The sequence below is a fragment of the Podarcis gaigeae genome (genome assembly GCF_964106915.1).
Source record: "Podarcis gaigeae genome assembly, chromosome: 8".
NCBI classification, from domain to species: Eukaryota; Metazoa; Chordata; class Lepidosauria; order Squamata; family Lacertidae; genus Podarcis; species Podarcis gaigeae.
Window position 1 is genome coordinate 81,697,528 of NC_139684.1, and position 20,167 is coordinate 81,717,694.

The following is a 20,167-nucleotide window of genomic DNA, read 5'->3' on the forward strand; positions in this document are numbered from 1 at the left end:
CCATGCTGGTAGCTTTGAGAACACTGTCCAACCACCTCGTCCTCTGTCATCCCCTTCTCCTTGTGCCCTGCATCTTTCCCAACATCAGGGTCTTTTCCAGGGAGTCTTCTCTTCTCATGAGGTTGCCAAAGTATATTGGAGTCTCAGCTTCAGGAACTGTCCTTCCAGTGAGCACTCAGGGCTGATTTCCTTCAGAATGGAGAGGTTTGATCTTCTTGCAGTCCATGGGACTCTCAAGAGTCTCCTCCAGCACCATAATTCAAAAGCATCAGTTCTTTGGCGATCAGCCTTCTTTATGGTCCAGCTCTCACTTCCATACATCACTACTGGGAAAACCATAGCTTTTACTATACGGACCTTTGTTGGCAAGGTGATGTCTCTACTTTTTAAGATGCTGTCTAGGTTTGTCATTGCTTTTCTCCCAAGAAGCACGTCCCTATTTTCATTGGAGAAATCTTGGAGCGTATATCCTAGCCGTCTGAAAGCAATCCTGTACAGGGAAGGTTTTTTTTAATGTTAAATGTTTTATTTTCATATTATATATGTTGGAAGCTTCCCAGTGCCTGGGGCAACACAGTAAGATGTGTGGGGTATAAGGAGTAAAATTATCATTCTTATTCTTCTTTATGGAATGGGATGTCCCTGTTTTAATCAGGGAAGCGTTGGAGGGTATGCTGATGTTATTGATCAGATCGCAACCATCATTATGGGATGCCTGGAATGATAAGTATGGGGTGGGCCACGACCTTTGAATGGCTGTTATCTAATGGGAATAAAGGGAAGGATTGTGGAAAAGGCAAGGTGAAGGAAATCAGATGCAACAGTGGCAATTGTTATTGCTGGGAAAGTTAAATTGCCTGTCCAAATACTACCCCACTAATTCCGATAAGAAAAGCCTGCCTTCCACAATAACTCTGAGCAGAAGGTCTTTTCCTGCAAGAAGAATTTAAACTGCATTGGCAGTGGTCCTAGTGCAGCCTGATCATGGCTGACCAGCGGAATTTTATTTATTAATCTAGTTTTGTGCTGTCCTGGTCAATGTAATCTGAAGCACCAGCATGTTTTTTGTTCTTAAGCGAATTGTTGCATCATTATCTGCTCCTGAAATAACCTTGGCAAGATAAGCTTTGCCAGAGGTCAGCTGCCAAGCAGCAGTACTTTCTGTAAAGAAAGCTTGCAGGATTCAAAACCGGGCAGAGGACTCTGCTGTGAAATGGGCTAGTAATTGTTTGTCTGCATTGAGGAGAAAGTCCATTACAGAGAGTGGAGGGGGGATTATGTAGGACCTTCACATGTTTCAGGCCTTGAACTTTGACTTCCAAAACAAGTAATGAGAATAAACTGCGACTCACTTTTATCTCTGGCTCCTTTTCAGCTGAGATTAGACTTATGGAATGCCTTTGCTGTGCAATTTAGAAGCCAGGTCCCCAAATGAGCATATTGGAATATTGGCTGGATTTAGTGATTTCAATTTCAGCATGGCTGTAAATGATTATTGTTGTGTTTCGTTTATTTTATTTTTATTAAACAGCTTAGAACCTTAACCTTGCTTTTGTTCCCATTGCCCGCCTTGGAGTCCAAGACCACCCCCAGAAACATCATACCTACATCATAGAAAAGGCGGTTTACAGCAGAAATCTGAGTGTGCTGTTTATCTCCTATCTGGCAGATTACCTGTTAATGGTCACTTGATTGGATTACCTGGGGAGCCTGGCCAGTCTTTTGTAATGATAAATACTTAGTTCCTGAGCCAGGTCACAGGCTCAACCTATTCATACACAGACATACCCTTAAGACAGGATTTATGAACGAAAAGACAATGGGGAGGCTTTTGCATTTTCCTTCGACCTTGCAGAGAAATATTTGAGGTCAATTTGGGAGGGACAAAATGGTTTCAGGACTTTTTCAAACATGTGGTTTACATATGCAGTTATGAACATTTATCTTTTTTTATATATATATGACCTTAAAATTCTTATAACAGCTGCATGCAAGAGTTGGGCAGACCCAGATGCAACTGAGCAATTGCCAGGTGTGTGAGGGTGTGTTTTTGAACCCTGGTCTCCCAATTTTGAGTCCAGCCCTCTAACCACTGCACCATATTGAGGTTGTGTGTGTGTGTGTTCTGATCTGGTCTTTCACCTCAGCCATTGAAATGTCCTGGGGCTGGGCTAGCATTGTTTTTGGGGGACGGCTGGAAAAGTCTAATAACTTTTGTGGAATTCTTACTTGCGTGGCTACGTGAAGGACTCAACCTTCGCACAGAAATTAAACAATCGGGCGCATGACGTCTTTGGAAACAGCTTGAGAAGACACAGCAGTCAGCCTGACATGCCCAGAGCAAGTAAAAATTAACTAGCTGCATCTTTCTGCAGATTGTGGAGCCTTTCCCTGGGAATGTGGATAAGGTTGCCGCTTTCCCCCAAACCCAGGCCAACAGCAGAAATTCATCCGGCGATGCTTCTCCTTGCATGGAAATAGTGACTGCACTTCTAGGTGTGTCGTCTTCTCTGAAAAACCCGAGAGTATTTTACTAGCCTTGCATCTGTGCCTTTAAGAACAGCCTGTCAGGCAGCTATGAGGCAGGTGAAGTTTCTCCAGTTTCATCACCGCCCCAGGGAAAATATTGACCTGTCTGATATCGGTCCATCAGACTGCAGGTCAAAGGCACAGCTCTCTTTGCTAGGGAGGGCGTATAAATTTTGCAAGGGGACGTGGGGATTTGGCCAGAGAATTCCTCCCCACCCCCCTCCCCCCAATTCAAGCCTGACAGAGAGTTTTGGAGCGCTGCAGAAATATTGCCCTAATATGGCTTTTGGAATGGGCAATCTTTACATTTTGCATAATAATAGTCGTGACTCTTTCTCCTTACCCTGGAGGTCTGAACACAGCGGCTTATCAGATCTCCCACTAGCCCAGCTCCCCAGAGTTGTGGGTAATGGTTAACTCTGCAATCTCGCAGTGTGACTGCCCCCCACATCCCCCAAAGAAACAAACAATGGGGCTGAAATATACTCAGCTTATCTTCGCATCTTTAGTTTATTAGCCAAATACACTTGGGGGGTGTTGCTTGCACAGCAGCTAGAGAAAGTTTTGGGGGGACCTGCAGGTCTGACCTGAAGTCTCCAGGTTTTCCTGGCCCCTTCCAGGTGACTTATTGGGGGGGGGGTTTGAATCTCCAGGAAGGTGAGAGTGACTAAAAAAAAAAAAATGTTTCACACCACCCCAAGCTCAGAGGGGTGAGAGAATCAAGGGATGCGAGGCGTTTACATGGGTTCAGTCACCTTGGAAAGAAGGTCAATGGAGACTGTGGTGTTTGGGTTTTGTTGTTTTTTTTAAACATACACAACTTGATGCCACCAAGTATCTACTGTACTACAAAATTATTGCAAGTCACTAATATGGCTGCTACTCTGGAAATTAATATTGATATTAACTACTGCATCAGACTCTCACCTCAGACGAATGGATGACACCAGAACAAGGCCAGATTTAGATTTGATGAGGCCCTCAGCTATTAAAGGCAATGGGGCCCTTTATATGTCCGGCTGTCCTTTGTCAGCAACAAATTGTCACTGTTTTTTGTGTTGAATATATGCTATATGGTAATTTATGGACCTAATAGGTATCTAACCAATGATATTTTAGGGAGCAGGCTAGCAGGTGGGGCCCACGACTTACATCATAGGAGCCTACACAACACTGTTGCTGTATGTAGGTTTAATTTTATTGGTTTTTTATCTTATATTATGGAAATGTACATCCAGTTTTTTCCCCCTTTAATTTTTTGGGGGGCCCCCAAGAGAGCGGGGCCCTAAGCTATAGCTTGTTTAGCTTATACTGTACATAAATCTGCAGCTCTCTGTGACTCCAGCTTCCAGGACCCACCCGGTTGAAAACTGACAACCTGGTTACAGGAATTTGCAATCTGTGTGACACATGTGAACGGTGAGTGTGGCATGAGACAGCTGTGAAGGTTCCCTGAGAAATCAGTCTCCTGCGAGCCTCATGTCCCCACCGCAAGGGAGGCTGCCGGCTGCTTCTCTTTCACGACCCACATCCAGTTGGCTTGGCCTTCTGCTGGGCAGTGTCCGTCTCCTGGTTGGAGGACGAGCAAGAGGTTTTGAAGCTGTAGAATCGCAACCTGAGATTGAGTCTCATGCTCCACTGACCGTGCATAAGGCAGAGCGATAAGGTAGGGACAGTGAACCTCTGGCTCTCCAGATGTGGTTGGACTACAACTCCCATCATCCCCAACTGTTGGCCATATTAGCTGGGGCAATTGGGACTTGGTACCCAACAATGCCTGGGTTCCTCATCTCTGGGATAAAGTGTTCTCAAATCAGGGAAGACGTACGCAGAGCAAGAACTCCTACAGAGACACAGCAGATGCATCCCTCTGAGGGTAGATAGTCTTGGCCAGGATAGTTATGTTGCTTAGGGTGTGGTGCTGATCATGCCAAGGTTGCAGGTTCAATCCCTGTAAGAAGTGGGTCCTAAGACCCTTAATCTCGCTCCTTAAAATACAACCTAGGCTCTGTGGTTTAGACCACAGCATCCTGAAGCACAAGGGATGTGGGTGGCGCTGTGGGTCAAACCACAGAGCCTAAGACTTGCCGATCAGAAGGTCGGCGGTTCAAATCCCCGCGACAGGGTGAGCTCCCGTTGCTCGGTCCCTGCTCCTGCCAACCTAGCAGTTTCAAAGCACGTCAAAGTGCAAGCAGATAAATAGGTACCGCTCCGGCGGGAAGGTAAACGGCGTTTCCGTGCACTGTTCTGGTTTGCCAGGAGCGACTTAGTCATGCTGGCCACATGACCCGGAAGCTGTACGCCGGCTCCTTCGGCCAATAAAGCGAGATGAGTGCTGCAACCCCAGAGTCATCCACAACAGGACCTAATGGTCAGGGATCCCTTTACCTTTTTATCCTGAAGCACAGGTTCCCTCCCTTGCCTCCCCATTGGCTGGGTACTACAAGGTTTACAGCCTATCACGACTGCCTAATTACCCTACTAACATTCCCCTTATTGGGTCAAGGTTCCTATGCTGTTACTTGCTAAGCCAAGCAAAAATACGACATCTTGACCACACGTTCTAAACACCCCCAGTTATGAGCAGTGGGTCGACCTAGACTGCAGGTGTCTGTCTTGCTGTTATAACCACATCCTGTCCACATGCTCCAGACTTCTATAGTTATCAGGTGTGAATCGATCTGAACTGTAAACATCTGCCTGACTTGTTGCATTTGTGGTTTATGTGAGAAAGCAAGATCCTCATTCTTCGCAATCTCCGAATGGGACAGCTGCGTTGTAGGGGGTTGGACTAGATGACCCTTGGGGTCCCCTTCCAACGCCACAATTCTATGATTCTATCCACTCTGTGGAAAGTGCCGCAGGTGTTGGAGTAAGGTCTTTAGTTTTCATTGAGGCCCCTGCATAACTTAGCTGTCCAAAAGCACAGCACACCTGCCTTTAAGGTGCCCCAGGAAAAAGGGTAAAAAAATATTGGGAAATGATATGGGGGGGGGGGAATGTTTTAAAGTACCTTTAAAAAACAAACAAACAAACAACCAGAGTTGGGAATAATTCAGAGGGAAATTCCCAGGTGTCAAAAAAGACTATTTATGTATGCTGCTACTGTGGCCCGCGTTTTGTTAGCCCAAAAATGGAAAACGAGTGACGTCCCAAGCAAAGAAGAATGGCAACTTAAACAGATGGAATACACACAGCTTGCAGATTTAAGATATAGAATAAGAGAACAAGAAGAATGTATGTTTAAAGAAGACTGGAAATTTTTTACTGAATATATGGGGGGGTTGTGTTTATTTAAAAACGCTGGTAGCATTATGATAAATTCAAAAGTATAAATAAGTTTTGATGGATGTAGCAATGGATTACTGAATGGTTGTAAAATATGCAGGGGTGTACGCGTGTGGCGCTGTGGGTTAAAGCATAGAGCCTAGGACTGGCTGATCAGAAGGTCGTGGTTCGAATTCCTGCGACGGGGTGAGCTCCCGTTGCTGGGTCCCTGCTCCTGCCAACCTAGCAGTTCGAAAGCACGTCGAAGTGCAAGTAGATAAATAGGTACTGCTCTGGCGGGAAGGTAAACGGCATTTCCGTGCGCTGCTCTGATTCCCCAGAAGCGGCTTAGTCATGCTCTCCACATGACCCAGAAGCTGTACGCCGGCTCCCTCAGCTAGTAAAGCAAGATGAGCGCCACAACCCCAGAGTCGGCCACGACTGGACCTAATGGTCAGGGGTCCCTTTACCCTTTACCTTACAGTATGTAAAATGAAGCACGGAAAGAGGAGAAGGGAAGTCATTGATTTAAGTTTGTTGAAATGAATGTTTTGAAATGTAATTTAGCAAATTTTATAAAAATTATACATATGTATAGTTTTCATTGAGACCCATGCATACCTTAGCTGTCCAAGAGTACAGCACATCAGCCTTTAAGGTGCCCCAGGACTCTTCCTCCCCCCCCCCCCTTAACCATTAGGAATAACAGCTATGCTTCTGGGATGAGTTCTCACAAGTTTGGAAAACTTACTCTGCAGTCAAGCCTTGGGATGGCTTTGTCTAGGGTCAGCACTGTCCAGTTCCACCTTGCCAATTTCTGTGCAGACTGCACCCATATTTTCTCGCTTCCTCTTTATTTATTTTTATTTTTTTGGAATGTGGGTGCTTGTAACTTTAAGAAAAGTCTCTCTCTCTCTCTCTCTCTCTCTCTCTCTCCTGTTCCTCTCCTCCCATTAACCCTGCTTGGGCTGGAAGGAATGTTCACACACCCTTCCCTATTTCCCTCTTGCCCCCTCCTTCCCTTTCAACTTGCTAATCTCTCCAGCCTCTCTTCTTCTCCCAAACAATTTTTCAGCAGTGTATGTAGGAGTGGGTGAGTCAGGAACAGAGCAAAAGAGAGAAAAAAAGGGGAAGGGACTTCCCCCCCCTTCTTCCACTGCCTTAGCTTTTCTCTGTTATATATTTTTCTTTTGGAGAAGTCAGCTTTTTTGGAAAGCGGGAAGCACTTTGGAGAAGTTAACCGGGCAAGTTTTGTTATGATAGCCCTTGCTATAGATGTAGGCATCATCAGTTTTGCTTAGAAGCCAGAGCAGAAAGAGCTTGGCAAAGCATGGAAAGGGGGGGCAGAAATCAGGTGCAAGTTTTGAAAAGCTGCTGAGACGCAAGAGAGTAGGAAATCAGCGCTCGGAGTGGCAAGTGAAGCCAAACTTAAGCTTGGAAATTCGAAGAAAAGAACATTTTGTTGGCACTCTCTTATTTCTGTGATACGGACAAATGTTTCAAGCTGGGAAATTATTCTGAATTTCCACAAGGAGTTTTTTTTTTAATTGAAAAGTTTGGATCCAGTCGTTCTCCTGGGTACTGACTTCACCGAAGATTTCGTCACTTGTTTTTGGGATTCGGCTCCAGCGACAACCTTCTCCTTCGTCTCTTTTGAAACTTCTCAGTGAACGTGGGAGATATTTGAGAGAGAAACGGCCCCTGCCTCTTCCTGGGCTCCTCTGCCAATGAGCCCCTAGAGTGTTTGGGGAGCTGGGATCTGTTTGGGGGACTTCAGTTTTGGAAAATGGGTCAACTTGGCCGATCTTTCCTCTCCTGCCTGCTGGCTTTGTGGATGAGTATCGGCAACGCGCAGGAAGGTAAGTGAATGTTTGTGTGTTTCGGGGTGAAACTAGCTACACAACATGGGCACAGTGGCGTAGCGTGGGTTGTCAGCACCCGGGGAAAGGCAAGTAATTTGCGCCCCCTAACCCGTGGATTTGCGCCCCCTAACCCGTGGATTTGCGCCCCCTAACCCTAACCCCCAGATGGTGCGGCCGGTGCGGCCGGCCCCCCCTGCACCCCCCACGCTACGCCACTGCATGGGCATCTGGTCAGGGGCGGGCGAGAGATCTAGGGTACCAAGAGTGATGTGATGGGTAAGTTATTGGGTGTGGACCAGGGAGAGACTGGTCCGATTGCCCACTGGGCAGCGATGCTGACTGAGAGCCAAGTGGCCATAAATCAGCCTCGACTTACACCGCAGGGTTGTTGTCAGGGTGAAATAAGGCTGAATCCCTCTATAGCAGCGGTTCTCAACCTGTGGGTCCCCAGATGTTGTTGGACTACAACTCCCATCATCCCTGAGCTCTGGCCTTGCTAGCTAGGGGTGATGGGAGTTGTAGTTCAACAACATCTGGGGACCCACAGGTTGAGAAAGGCTGCTCTATAGACAGGATGCCAAGTGACCACCTTTTCAACTTGACCTGGACTCTCCTTCCTCAGAGGTCCTTAAGCAGAGGTTGGATGGCCATCTGTCATGGATGCTTCAGTTGAGATTCCTGCATTGCAGCGGGTTGGACTAGATCAGTGTTTCCCAACCTTGTGCCTCCAGCTGTTTTTGGACTACAATTCCCATCATCCCTTGCCACTGGTCTTGCTAGTCAGGGATGATGGGAGTTGTAGTTCAAAAACAGCTGGAGGCACAAGGTTGGGAAACACTGGACTAGATGACCCAAAGGGTCCCTTCCAACGCTACAGTTTTACGATTCCTAGGGTGGTTGTGAGCATCAAACGCGATATCCACGCAGTGCGACCACCTGAAATCATGGGAGGAAATACGAGATGATAAATATTTACTATTAAGCCGGTTTGTATCAATGAGAAGCCCCCCCCCCCGATTTTCCTCACAACAGCCCTGTGAGGTAAATTGGGCTCAGGGCCACCGTTGTGGGCGTTTGTGGCCAACTGAGAACAGGATTTGAGCCCGCTGTCTCCGCAACACCCGGCTGCCCCTCAAAACAGAGAGAGACAGAGGCACAATGGGATTTCTTCAAAACAGGCGGCCTCCCTTTCATCCCCGAGTCTGGTGACTGTGTGGGCTGGTGATTCAGTCATCCATCCTGCGCCAAACTTTCTGAAGGGCCTCAGCCTCCAGGAATGTCTCCCTTCTCCAGGTGTCCCCAGCTGGGCCGCATCAGTCACTGCTTCTCCATCTCGGCCTCCCTGGAGTCGCCTCTTGAGTTTAGAGAGGGAAACCTGATTCTTTTTGGACTCTGGGAAGAGTAACGCAAGCAAAAACAGCTATTGTAACTAGAGCTGGGGTAGAACTTTGATGCTGTCAGGTGGGTCCCTCGAGAAGGCCTCTCTGACCGTGTGGATGGATCCGTGGTATAAGGGTCAGCACTAAGTTCCAGCCCCGACCCCACAAATCGCTTGCTGTTATTCCACTGATTTTCATATTCCAGAGCGGTAGTTGTCTTACTCTCTCTTGCGGCAAAAACAACAGAGAGCCCCGTGGCAGCCACAAATTTATGATGGCATAAGCTTTCGCGGGCTATAGTCTACTTTATCGGTTGCAACTCAGAATAATGCTCCGTGAGTCTCGTGAAGTGGACTGTGGTTTATCGGAACTTGTGCCATCCTAAATTTGTCAGGCTTTAAGGTGTTTCAAAGACTTCTTGTTATATTGATGTTGGTAGCATTTGCAGAGCCCATAAGCAAAATTAATAGGTCTCTGCCCCAATGGGTCCTCAAGTTACATTTTGACCAGGTTTGGTGGGGGGGGGGAGGAATGGGCAATAAGAAATGAAATGAGCAAACACAGGTCCCTATACCTAGAATGAATTTCCATTGGGAATGAGAATGGAATGCTTAATCTAAAGACTTCATGGGAAAGGTAACATTCTGATGAAGGATTTAAAGAGAAATCATGAGTAGGGGAACTGCTTAGATATTCGGAGAGGCTGTATTGAAAGTGACTTGGAAATTACAGCTAATCCGGAATGTGGCAGATAGACTGGTGACTGGGAAGGGCAGCCGGGACCACATAATACCAGTCCTAAAAGACAGGAGTGCCTGGCGTGCTCTGGTCCATGGGGTCATGAAGAGTCGGACACGAGTAAATGACTAAACAACAACAACAAAAGAGCTACATTGGCTCCCAGTACATTTTTGAGCACAATTCAAAGTGCTGGTGCTGGCTTTTGAAGCCATGAACAGCCTCAAGGGCCCAGTATACCTGAAGGAACGTCTCCACCCCCATTGTCCAGCCCAGACACTGAGGTCCAGCACTGAGGGCCTTCTGGTAGTTCCCTCACCTAGAGAAATTAAGTTACAGGGAACCAAGCAGAGGGCCTTATTGGTAGCGGCACCCACTCTTCCATCAGATGTCAAGGAGATAAATAACTTTATGGCTTTTAGAAGACATGTGAAGGCAGCCCTGTACAGGGAGGTTTTTTAATGCCTGAGGGGTTTTTTAATGTTAGCACAGTGATACCTCGGGTTAAGTACTTAATTTGTTCCAGAGGTCCGTTCTTAACCTGAAACTGTTCTTAACCTGAAGCACCACTTTAGCTAATGGGGCCTCCTGCTGCTGCCAGCCGGAGCACAATTTCTGTTCTCATCCTGAAGCAAAGTTCTTAACCCGAGGTACTATTTCTGGGTTAGCGTAGTCTGTAACCTGAAGCGTATGTAACCTGAGGTACCACTGTATTTTGGTGGAAGTTGCCCAAAGTGGCTGGGGCAACCCAATCAGATGGGTGGCATGTAAATAATCAGTGGTGATATATAAATATCCGTGATAATATATTGAGAGAATATGCTCAAGATCTCTTAATGCAGACAGACAGTTGGATCAGTCCAAGGGGGCCCAGTCTAAGCCAGCAATCTGTTCTTGCAGTGGCCAATGAGAACCCCAAAAAGCAGGGCCTGAACGCAGCACCACTCTCCCAATTTGTGATTCCCTGCATTCTGGCTCTGACATTGCCTTTGTGGTTTCTATCAGTTGGTTGCACCTGTAACCCATGTTCCTTTTTAAGAGAGGGTTGTCAACGTCTTAAAGGGGATTTCCTTCCCCTCGCTGGATGATGCATATTTTCCAATTTATGTCTGAGATTGGGATTCGTACCAGAAAGAATGCTCATGACTCGCCTTATTACTCAGAACCAAATGGGCGTGGTCCTGTTTTCTCCGTTAAAGGAGTATTAGATTCCGAATGGTGAAATGGAAGTGTCAATCTGGAGGGGTCAAGACTGCTGTCCTTGCTCCCCACTTCTCTGCAAAACAGCTGTATAAAACAAACCGCCTAGAATCTCTTGTCGGGCAAAACAACACAACGATTTGCTACACAGGGTGGGCTGCCCGCAGCCTTTCTCTGTCGCCACCCATGTCTTTGTACTCCCTGCTGAATAAAATCTGGGGAAACTACACCTTCTTAGGCTATATAAATACCATATTTTTCGCTCTATAAGACGCACCAGACCACAAGACGCACCTAGTTTTTGGAGGAGGAAAACAAGAAAAAAATATTCTGAATCTCAGAAGCCAGAACAGGAGGAGGGATCGCTGTGCAGTGAAAGCAGCAATCCCTCTTGCTGTTCTGGCTTCTGGGATAGCGGTGCAGCCTGCATTCGCTCCATAAGACGCACACACATTTCCCCTTACTTTTTAGGAGGGAAAAAGTGAGTCTTATAGAGCAAAAAATACGGTAATTGCTAGCGTAGTTTATGTTCTTCACATGAGACTTTGCAGAAAGAGCGGGAGGAATTTGACTGTTCTAGTTTTGTACTTTAGGTTGGTCAAAGCGGAACGAATTGGTGCCTTTGAGTTCGTGCCTCTGGGAGGAGGGTGCAAAACTGGATCACCTGAAATATTTGCTGGGAAATGGGTGCGTTTGGCAGAACATCTCAGGTTCCAGGAGAATGAGGAGCCAAGTCGCTTTCATTGTGTTTAGCCACAGGGTATAGCGAGATGAAACTGTTGGCTGGCCTCACCCAGAGGTGACAGGGGTTGTGATTAACTGAAACGTACCCTGCCCGACTTTGGACCAAGGAGCCACCTGTACAATTAACGGCCAACATTTCGCCTGTTTCCCTCTCCCGCTGTCTCAGAAAGCACCGCTCTGTGGGTGGTATAGAAATCTCGGCAGGTTAATCTCCCATCATATATAAGTCCTTTCAAACAATATAGCAGGCAGTGCTATTGTTCTAGAAAAAGAGGTTGCTGGAACTCACAATGAACACACCTCCCTTGTTCTCTTATAAGGCAGGAACTGAGTTCCTGTGAGCTCTGGCTGAAAAAAAGCCCTGGCCTCAGGTCACCCTGTGTGTTGCTGTTATTTTTTACCTATGTCATTTTAAACTCTGATATTAATGTTGTATTATTAGTTTTAGATTTTGATTTATGTGGAAATTGTTTCCCATTTGGTTGTGAATTTTTTTGATGTGGTTTATTTATTGTTTATGACTTTTGTAATTTTGTAAATCTTGATGTGCTGTAAGTCGCCTTGAGCATTGTCTTTTTAACTGTGGAAAGGAGGCATACAAATAAAAAATGATGATGGTGACGATGTAAGCAGAAAGGGTAGGGTGAAAATGTCCCTGTGTCTGCAGCTCATAGCTCTGTACACTACGGTTCACCACAGTACTTCAGCAGCTTGGCTGATGCCACAGATTCTGAATCATTTGATGATAGTCTTGGTTTTCCCCAAAGAATTCTGGGAGCTGTAGCTTGCGAAGGGTGCTGAGAGTTGTTCAGGAACCTGCTATTCCCCTCCCAGAGCTACAAGTTGTCTGGGATGAATATGTATAGGGTGAATATGGCCCCGGTCTTCCTTACCCAGGTTTGTGGAGGGGACGGATTTGAAACTATAAAAGTTCCCGGAAATACTGGGGGCAAACCTTCCTGAACTTCTTGCCCTCTCGGTGTTCTGGATTACAAACCCCTGACCATTGGCCGCAGGAGTAGCAGTCTACCAAATTCAAAGTGTTGGTACTGACCTTCAAAGCCCTAACCGGCCTCGGCCCAGTATACCTGAAGGAGCGTCTCCACCCCCATCATTCTGCCCAGACACTGAGGTCCAGTGCTGAGGGCCTTCTGGCGGTTCCCTCGCTGCGAGAAATCAAGTTACAGGGAACCAGGCAGAGGGCCTTCTCGGTAGTGGCACCCGCCCTGTGGAACGCCCTCCCACCAGATGTCAAAGAGAAAAATAACTACCAAACTTTTAGAAGACATCTGAAGGCAGCCCTGTTTAGGGAAGCTTTTAATGTTTAATACATCACCTTGCCAACAAAGGTTCGTATAGTTAAAGCTATGGTTTTCCCAGTAGTGATGTATGGAAGTGAGAGCTGGACCATAAAGAAGGCTGATCGCCGAAGAATTGATGCTTTTGAATTATGGTGCTGGAGGAGACTCTTGAGAGTCCCATGGACTGCAAGAAGATCAAACCTCTCCATTCTGAAGGAAATCAGCCCTGAGTGCTCACTGGAAGGACAGATTGTGAAGCTGAGGCTCCAGTACTTTGGCCACCTCATGAGAAGAGAAGACTCCCTGGAGAAGACCCTGATGTTGGGAAAGATGGAGGGCACAAGGAGAAGGGGGCGACAGAGGACGAGATAGTTGGATAGTGTTTTCGAGGTTACCAGCATGAGTTTGACCAAACTGCGGGTTTGACCAAACAACAACAACAACAAGGTTATTGTATTTTAGTGTTTTGTTGGAAGCCGCCCAGAGTGGCTGGGGGGACCCAACCAGATGGGCGGGGTATAGATAATAAATTATTATTATTATTATTATACCAGCAATAGAAGGGGGGCAACCAGGTTGGGTAAGGCTGATCATGACAAGCGTGCAGCTGCAATCGAATCTGGATCCGTGTGCACATCTGTCAGCCAGCTTGCGAACGTGTTAAGCTTAAAAACTAGCTCCTTTGGGGACAAGGAATGTGTCGGCATCATAGAGGAGTGCCAGGCTCTCCGTAAGCCGGAGCGTTTCAGAAATAGATTTTGAGGAGGCGCCAAAATGCTCTGGAAATCGGAAACAATTGTGTGTCGGATTTGCTACAACCCAGTCAAGTGGGGCAGTGATTGCGAAGGCCTGCCTCTTTCCTCCTACGTGGGGAGGACACCTGAGTTTACATCAGCCACTCCCCTTATGCACATTCCTTTGGTGGAATGAAATCTTGTAGACTGGAAGTTTAATGTGCAGGGCAAGGGAAGGGAAGACAACTGGCTGTATCATACATAGCCTGCAATAGCTGCATTTGTACTAGCTTAAATGTAAAGGGACCCCTGATCATTAGATCCAGTCGTGACTGACTCTGGGGTTGCAGCGCTCATCCCGCTTTATTGCCAAGGGAGCCGGCATACAGCTTCCAGGTCATGTGGCCAGCATGACTAAGCCGCTTCTGGCAAACCAGAGCAGCGCATGGAAATGCCGTTTACCTTCCCGCTGCAGTGGTACCTATTTATCTACTTGCACTTTGACGTGCTTTCGAACTGCTAGGTTGGCAGGAGCAGGGACTGAGCAACGGGAGCTCACCCCGCCGCGGGGATTCGAACCGCCGACCTTCTGGTTTAGACCATAGCGCCACCCGCGTCCCATCTAGCTTAGATGGCTTAAAAAAAACACAACCCCCATAATTAGATGTTCAAGGAGGAATACCAGCAGCAATTGGCCATGAGATCTCAGTGGAACCTCCATGATCACAAGCAGGCTATCTGAACAGCAGGAGCTGGGAGCCAGCAGCAAAGGGAGGCTGAGACTTTCATGTTTTGCCTACGAAGTTACCAGGGGAGCAACATTCTAGCAGAAATGCAGGGCTAGTGGCTTTTTGGAGTGATGTGGCAGGGCCAGTTGCATGCCTGCAATTTAACAGGCCCAACCTGTGGCCTGGTTTGGGAGGAGTTACACGGTGCTGCCCTCATAGAAGAGGGAAAGAAAGCCACATATCTGAGTTTACTAATCCCAGATGCATCCACGGAGGCTAATACAGGCTGCTGAGAACAAAGCAGTGGTTCCTTTGCACATGCCCAGCCACATATCTGAGTTTACTAATCCCAGATGCATCCACGGAGGCTAATACAGGCTGCTGAGAACAAAGCAGTGGTTCCTTTGCACATGCCCAGAGACACTCTGCTGTTTACTGTGGCCTTATATGTTCAAGGATTGAGAAGGATTAGGCCCTAGGAAAGAGGTTTTATCTCCCTGTTGTAAACAAAAATCTGCCCTTTTCCCTCAGGCTGCCACCTTTTTCTGGATAAAGCCGCTGTCCTTTAACTATTTGGCTGCCTGTTCACTGAAATAAATGTGAGCCTCATTTGCTCCGTTGCCTCACTGAGGCTGTGTTTAGGGTTGCCAACTAACCTGGACAAAACTAGCAGCCTGTAGACCGAGCTGTTGTTGAAGGCACAGGAGCCAGGCCTGCAAAGGGACTTTGGCAACCCTATCCATGATAGAGGCCAGTGGGGTTGGGGAAGATTTCAGCCAACTGGGAGGATCTGCCTTCCTCTACTCCACTCTCCCAATTAACTTCCATCTCCAGGGGCTGCCCTGTGACATCATCAGGGCCTCACCCCTAGGTCTCAGGTTTGGGGCTTGAAATCTCAAGATCTGGGCTGCTCTTGACCTGGCAAGCCTAGCTATGACTGTTAGCGCTGCCTGATGGGAGTTGTAGTCCAAAACCTCCAGTGGGTACCACTGGGGCAATCTTTGGGGATGGGAACCGGATTTTTGGGGGGCGGGACAGGGGCTGCTGCTGGGGCTGGAGGAAGCAGTGATAGAGCAAGCCCGCCTCTCCACAACCACAACAGAGGTTTCAGTTCTCGCTGCCGTACTTGGCTCAAAAGGGAGGCGAATGGTCTCCAGCCCAGGCGTCCTGTGCCAACTTTTTCTCCCTGGGGCTGGGAGAGGCGGGCTTGTTTACATCATTCGCTCAGTGAGGTCATAGAGTTGAAAGGGCCATGCAATCCACCCTTGTGTGGCTCCACTAGAGCTCTCTTCCCTGCTACGGGAGGGCGGAGCAGGGCCTTTTAGTTCTGTGGAACAGCATCCCTGTTGAAATGCGGCAGGCGCCCACAATTTCCACTTTCCGGAAACAATTGCAGCCGTTCCTGTTTGGACAAGCTTTTCCAGCTAAATGAAAAGGTCTCTGCCTAAGCTGTTTATTTTGTATTATTAAAAAACCTATACAGTGGTACCTCAGGTTTCATACGCTTCAGGTTACAGACTCTGCTAACCCAGAAATAGTGCTTCAGGTTAAGAACTTTGCTTCAGGATGAGAACAGAAATCGTGTGGCAGCAGCAGGAGGCCCCATTAGCTAAAGTGGTACCTCAGGTTAAGAACAGTTTCAGGTTAAGAACGGACCTCCAGAACAAATGAAGTTCTTAACCCGAGGTACCACTGTATTTTCTTTCTCGTACACTTTTGAAACCGTTTTCAGTCGCTCCTATTGTATGCGCATGAGACTCATCGGAAAGACAATTCATGAATTAAATAATAAGATTAACTTTAATAATATTAGCATTAACAATAATAATAATAATATCAACATTAATCATCAGTGCTTTTTTTCTCGGGGGACGCAGTGGTACGCATTCCCTGGCCTAAACATTTCGTGAATCTAAGTTTGGCCTCATTGAGGGGCAGTATTTCAATAAGAGTAGAAAAATGAGAGTACCCCTAAACATTTTTTTAGAAAAAAAGCACTGATGATGATGATGATGATATGCTTCGTCCAAATGCCTCCAGTACGGTCTGTCAGATGCCAACCCCAGTATAGTGCCATTGACACAGTTGGCGCTTTTGAGAATCATCCGAAAAGACAGGTCCCTGCCCCAACATGCTTACAATCAATCTTGAAAAAAATAAAGAAAACACGACCAGGATGAGGGACATGGACGTAGCCACAATTTCACTGCATGCTTCTCTGTTGGACCAGGAGCCAATTTGGGTCTCTTGGCATTGAAGAAGATTCTCCCTCCCCTCCCTTCCCCATCTTTCCTAGAGAAAGGCAGCATGAGGCTCAAGAGTGAGGCCTGGGTTTCTTCCAAGTACGCAACTTTTGTTTCTCAAGCCCTGGAATGTGTCCCTCATTCCTCAAGGGTTAACGGCGGCTGCGGGGCAGGATATTCTCAGACTGGATTTATGCGCCTGCCGCTCCACCTCCTCTGTTCCACACACATTATGCATCATCTAGTGGCGTATATTTTGTGTCCCATGTGCTGCTCTCGCTCTTTGACCTCGAAGCGCCACAGAGATTCTACAGCCTTGCTTTGCAGCCGAGCGGAGATTGGCCCTCCTGAAATTAGAATATGTTCTCGCTTGGTTAGTGTGGAAGATTGACCAAATCAGTTTATAGAGGAACATTTTATCCAGGGCTTTTTTTCTGGGGGGATGCAGGGGTACGCATACCCCTAAACATTTTGTGAATCTAAGTCTGGCATCATTCAGGGGGCAGTATTTCAATATGGATGCAGGATGCGGGTGGCGCTGGGGGTTAAACCACAGAGCCTAGGACTTTCCGATCAGAAGGTCGGCGGTTCAAATCCCCGCGATGGGGTGAGCTTCCGTTGCTCGGTCCCTGCTCCTCCCAACCTAGCAGTTCGAAAGCATGTCAAAGTGCAAGTAGATAAACAGGTACCATTCTGACGGGAAGGTAAACGGCATTTCCGTGCGCTGCTCTGGTTTGCCAGAAGCAGCTTAGTCCTGCTGGCCGCTGGCTCTCTTGGCCAGTATAGTGAGATGAGCGCCACAACCCCAGAGTCTTCCGTGACTAGACCTAATGGTCAGGAGTCCTTTTACCTTTATTTCAATATTAGTAGGAAACGGAGTGTACTCCTAAACATTTTTTTAGGGGGAAAAGCACTGGTTTTATCTATGAAGCTTATGGTGGTCATTTGGGGATCCCTGCTCTATTGTGCTGTCTCACATTTACCAGAGTTTACGTCTGATACTCTTGTCTTCATCCCTGGAATTGGGGTGTGTGAGCTGCTTTTTTTGGGGGGGGTTACATGGCTGGAGGAAGGGTGAAGCAGACCCCCCTCCGCTCCGGTACCGCTCCGGCGGGAAGGTAAACGGCGTTTCCATGCGCTGCTCTGGTTCGCCAGAAGCGGCTTAGTCATGCTGGCCACATGACCCGGAAGATGTACGCCAGCTCCCTCGGCCAGTAAAGCGAGATGAGCGCTGCAACCCCAGAGTCGGCCACGACTGGACCTAATGGCCTGGGGTCCCTTTATCCTCAGTGGAATGGGGGGAGAAATGGAATAGAAACAAGAAATTAAAGATGGCGTCCTTGTGCCCAGAAACTCCAGAGGGCTCTTGGCCTGGAGACTGCAACCCCTTAAACTGTCGTTGAAATGGTGGGCAGAGTGATTTCCCCTCCTTTCACTTCCCAGACAGTGAGGGAAAAGGAGGCGGTGAATCTGGAATTGGCTGAGGGAGTCCCGCCCCCCGCCCCCTGCCATTCAAGGCTCCCACGATAGAGAAATATAAAAGAGATTTTCCTGGCATCGACAGGATTGCTGCCCCATAAATCTGTTTATTTGCAGCATTCCTCTCGGTGCATAGTATTGGTTCAGTTCGGCTGCATGTGGGTGGTTTAGCTCTCCCCGCGCCAGTTTAATCAAACTGTGGGCAGAGTGAATCCGTTTTATTCCGGCAAACTTTTGATGTTTTTTGTGTGCTTGGTTTCAACCGCTGACCCTTAGCCAATGTGCTTTATTGTTGCTGTGTCTCTGAAATCACCTTTTGAAATGCTGCACGCTGCACTGGGCGGGTTTTTTTGCGCTAGAAGGGTGGGGTAGAAATGTTTTAATTTAAAAAACAACAACATGTATTTCTGCCAACAAGAAACGTATCTGATTTACTTTATGGGTTTGGGGGGATAATAAAGGCCTAAGAAAAATATAACCACAACAAATATATAACTGGGGTGGTCCTAGGCAAGAGAAGGGTATGTTTTCTACAACTTTAATATTTATGGAGGGGATTTCAACAGGTGCAGCTTGTCAAGCAAGTTATAGCACACCTCCTGAAATCCCCTACACAAATATTAAAGGTGTAGGAGCACCATTCTTCCCCCACCCTTTCCTTTTTTTCCATGAAGCTGCCCTAGAATATCCAGGAGATTTGAAAGTAATCAGGGAGCTTAAATCTGTTCTGTTGAATTGACTGGAGATTTGGGAAAAGAAGCTTCAACTGTTGAATTTCTGCCGCTATGGCAGAAGTCCAACAAGTGAAGCTTTACTCTCAAAAGCCAATAAGGGGTTTTAGCAGACTGCTACTAAGACCAGATGAACCCCCCACCCCCCACGCCTCTAAGCTTGCAGAGCTTTTGCTGCTCTACCCTGGCCCACACTAGGGCTTGGGTGGGTATTTTTTGATGGGCCGGGGAATTATAAGAACTGTCATTAAGCGGGTGGGGCTGGTGCAGCTGCTATCCCTTGGCAGCTGGTGACGGAGAGGCGAGGAGAGTCATCGTCCGCAGCCGGCCTGGCCAGCCAGATCTGAACGTCACCGTTCCCTCCCGCTGCCCCAAATTGGCACATTACAGAAGACAAGATTTGCAAAAAGGGAAAAAGGAGGAAAGTGATGCTAAAGAGTTGCCAACTTTTAAAACTAGCTGCTCCTGCTCCCTGAAGCAGTCAGATGATCTGCCACAGACGATAGCAGGTGTCAAATGGATAAGAGTTTAAAAATATTAAGCGAGATATGTATGTGTGTTAGTTAATCAATCAATCAATCAATCAATTTTTGTCTCCAGGCTTAACAACCTTTCTTGTTGATTCCTGCAACCCAGACTCATGCTACTGGCAGTAGAGCTGGCTTGAGTTCTCATTTTTTTCCTGGTCAGTGGCCATCCCTTTAAATAATATTCATAGCCTAATTTGACCCAGAGCTCGAACCCCACTGAACCGTTCTGCGATTCCAAAGCACAGCCATTGGAATACACAGTGGTACCTCGGGTTAAGTACTTAATTCGTTCCAGAGGTCCGTTCGTAACCTGAAACTGTTCTTAACCTGAAGCACCACTTTAGCTAATGGGGCCTCCTGCCGCCGCCGCGCCACCGGAGCACGATTTCTGTTCTTATCCTGAAGCAAAGTTCTTAACCTGAAGCACTATTTCTGGATTAGCGGAGTTTGTAAGCTGAAGCGTATGTAACCTGAAGCATATGTAACCTGAGGTACCACTGTACTGTAATAAGAGAGTGAGGCATCTTGTGGGTCTCTGAGCATGCGCAGTGCATTTTTCCCTTTACGCAGCCGGACTCCTGGAGTGTGACGATGAGAGCCATGCTTTCCAAGTCGGAAGTTTTTCATTCTCAGGCCTGCTTCAGCCTGAACGCCCTTCCCTTGTAGCAGGACTCAATTTTATTTATGTAAAATTGCAGACCC

At 47.3% G+C, this 20,167-nt stretch overlaps 1 protein-coding gene across 2 annotated transcripts in view; it reads left to right on the forward strand.

The window, feature by feature from the left end:
- Positions 1 to 6,749: 6,749 nt before the first annotated feature.
- The window catches only part of AXL (AXL receptor tyrosine kinase), a 77,762-nt gene continuing 64,344 nt past the window's right edge, over positions 6,750 to 20,167 (forward strand). For both annotated transcript variants that reach the window (XM_083753725.1, XM_083753726.1), the window contains exon 1: positions 6,750 to 7,655. In XM_083753725.1, coding sequence (XP_083609851.1) covers positions 7,583 to 7,655 — 73 coding nt within the window. In that variant the 5' untranslated portion in view covers positions 6,750 to 7,582. The remainder of the gene's footprint in view (positions 7,656 to 20,167) is intronic.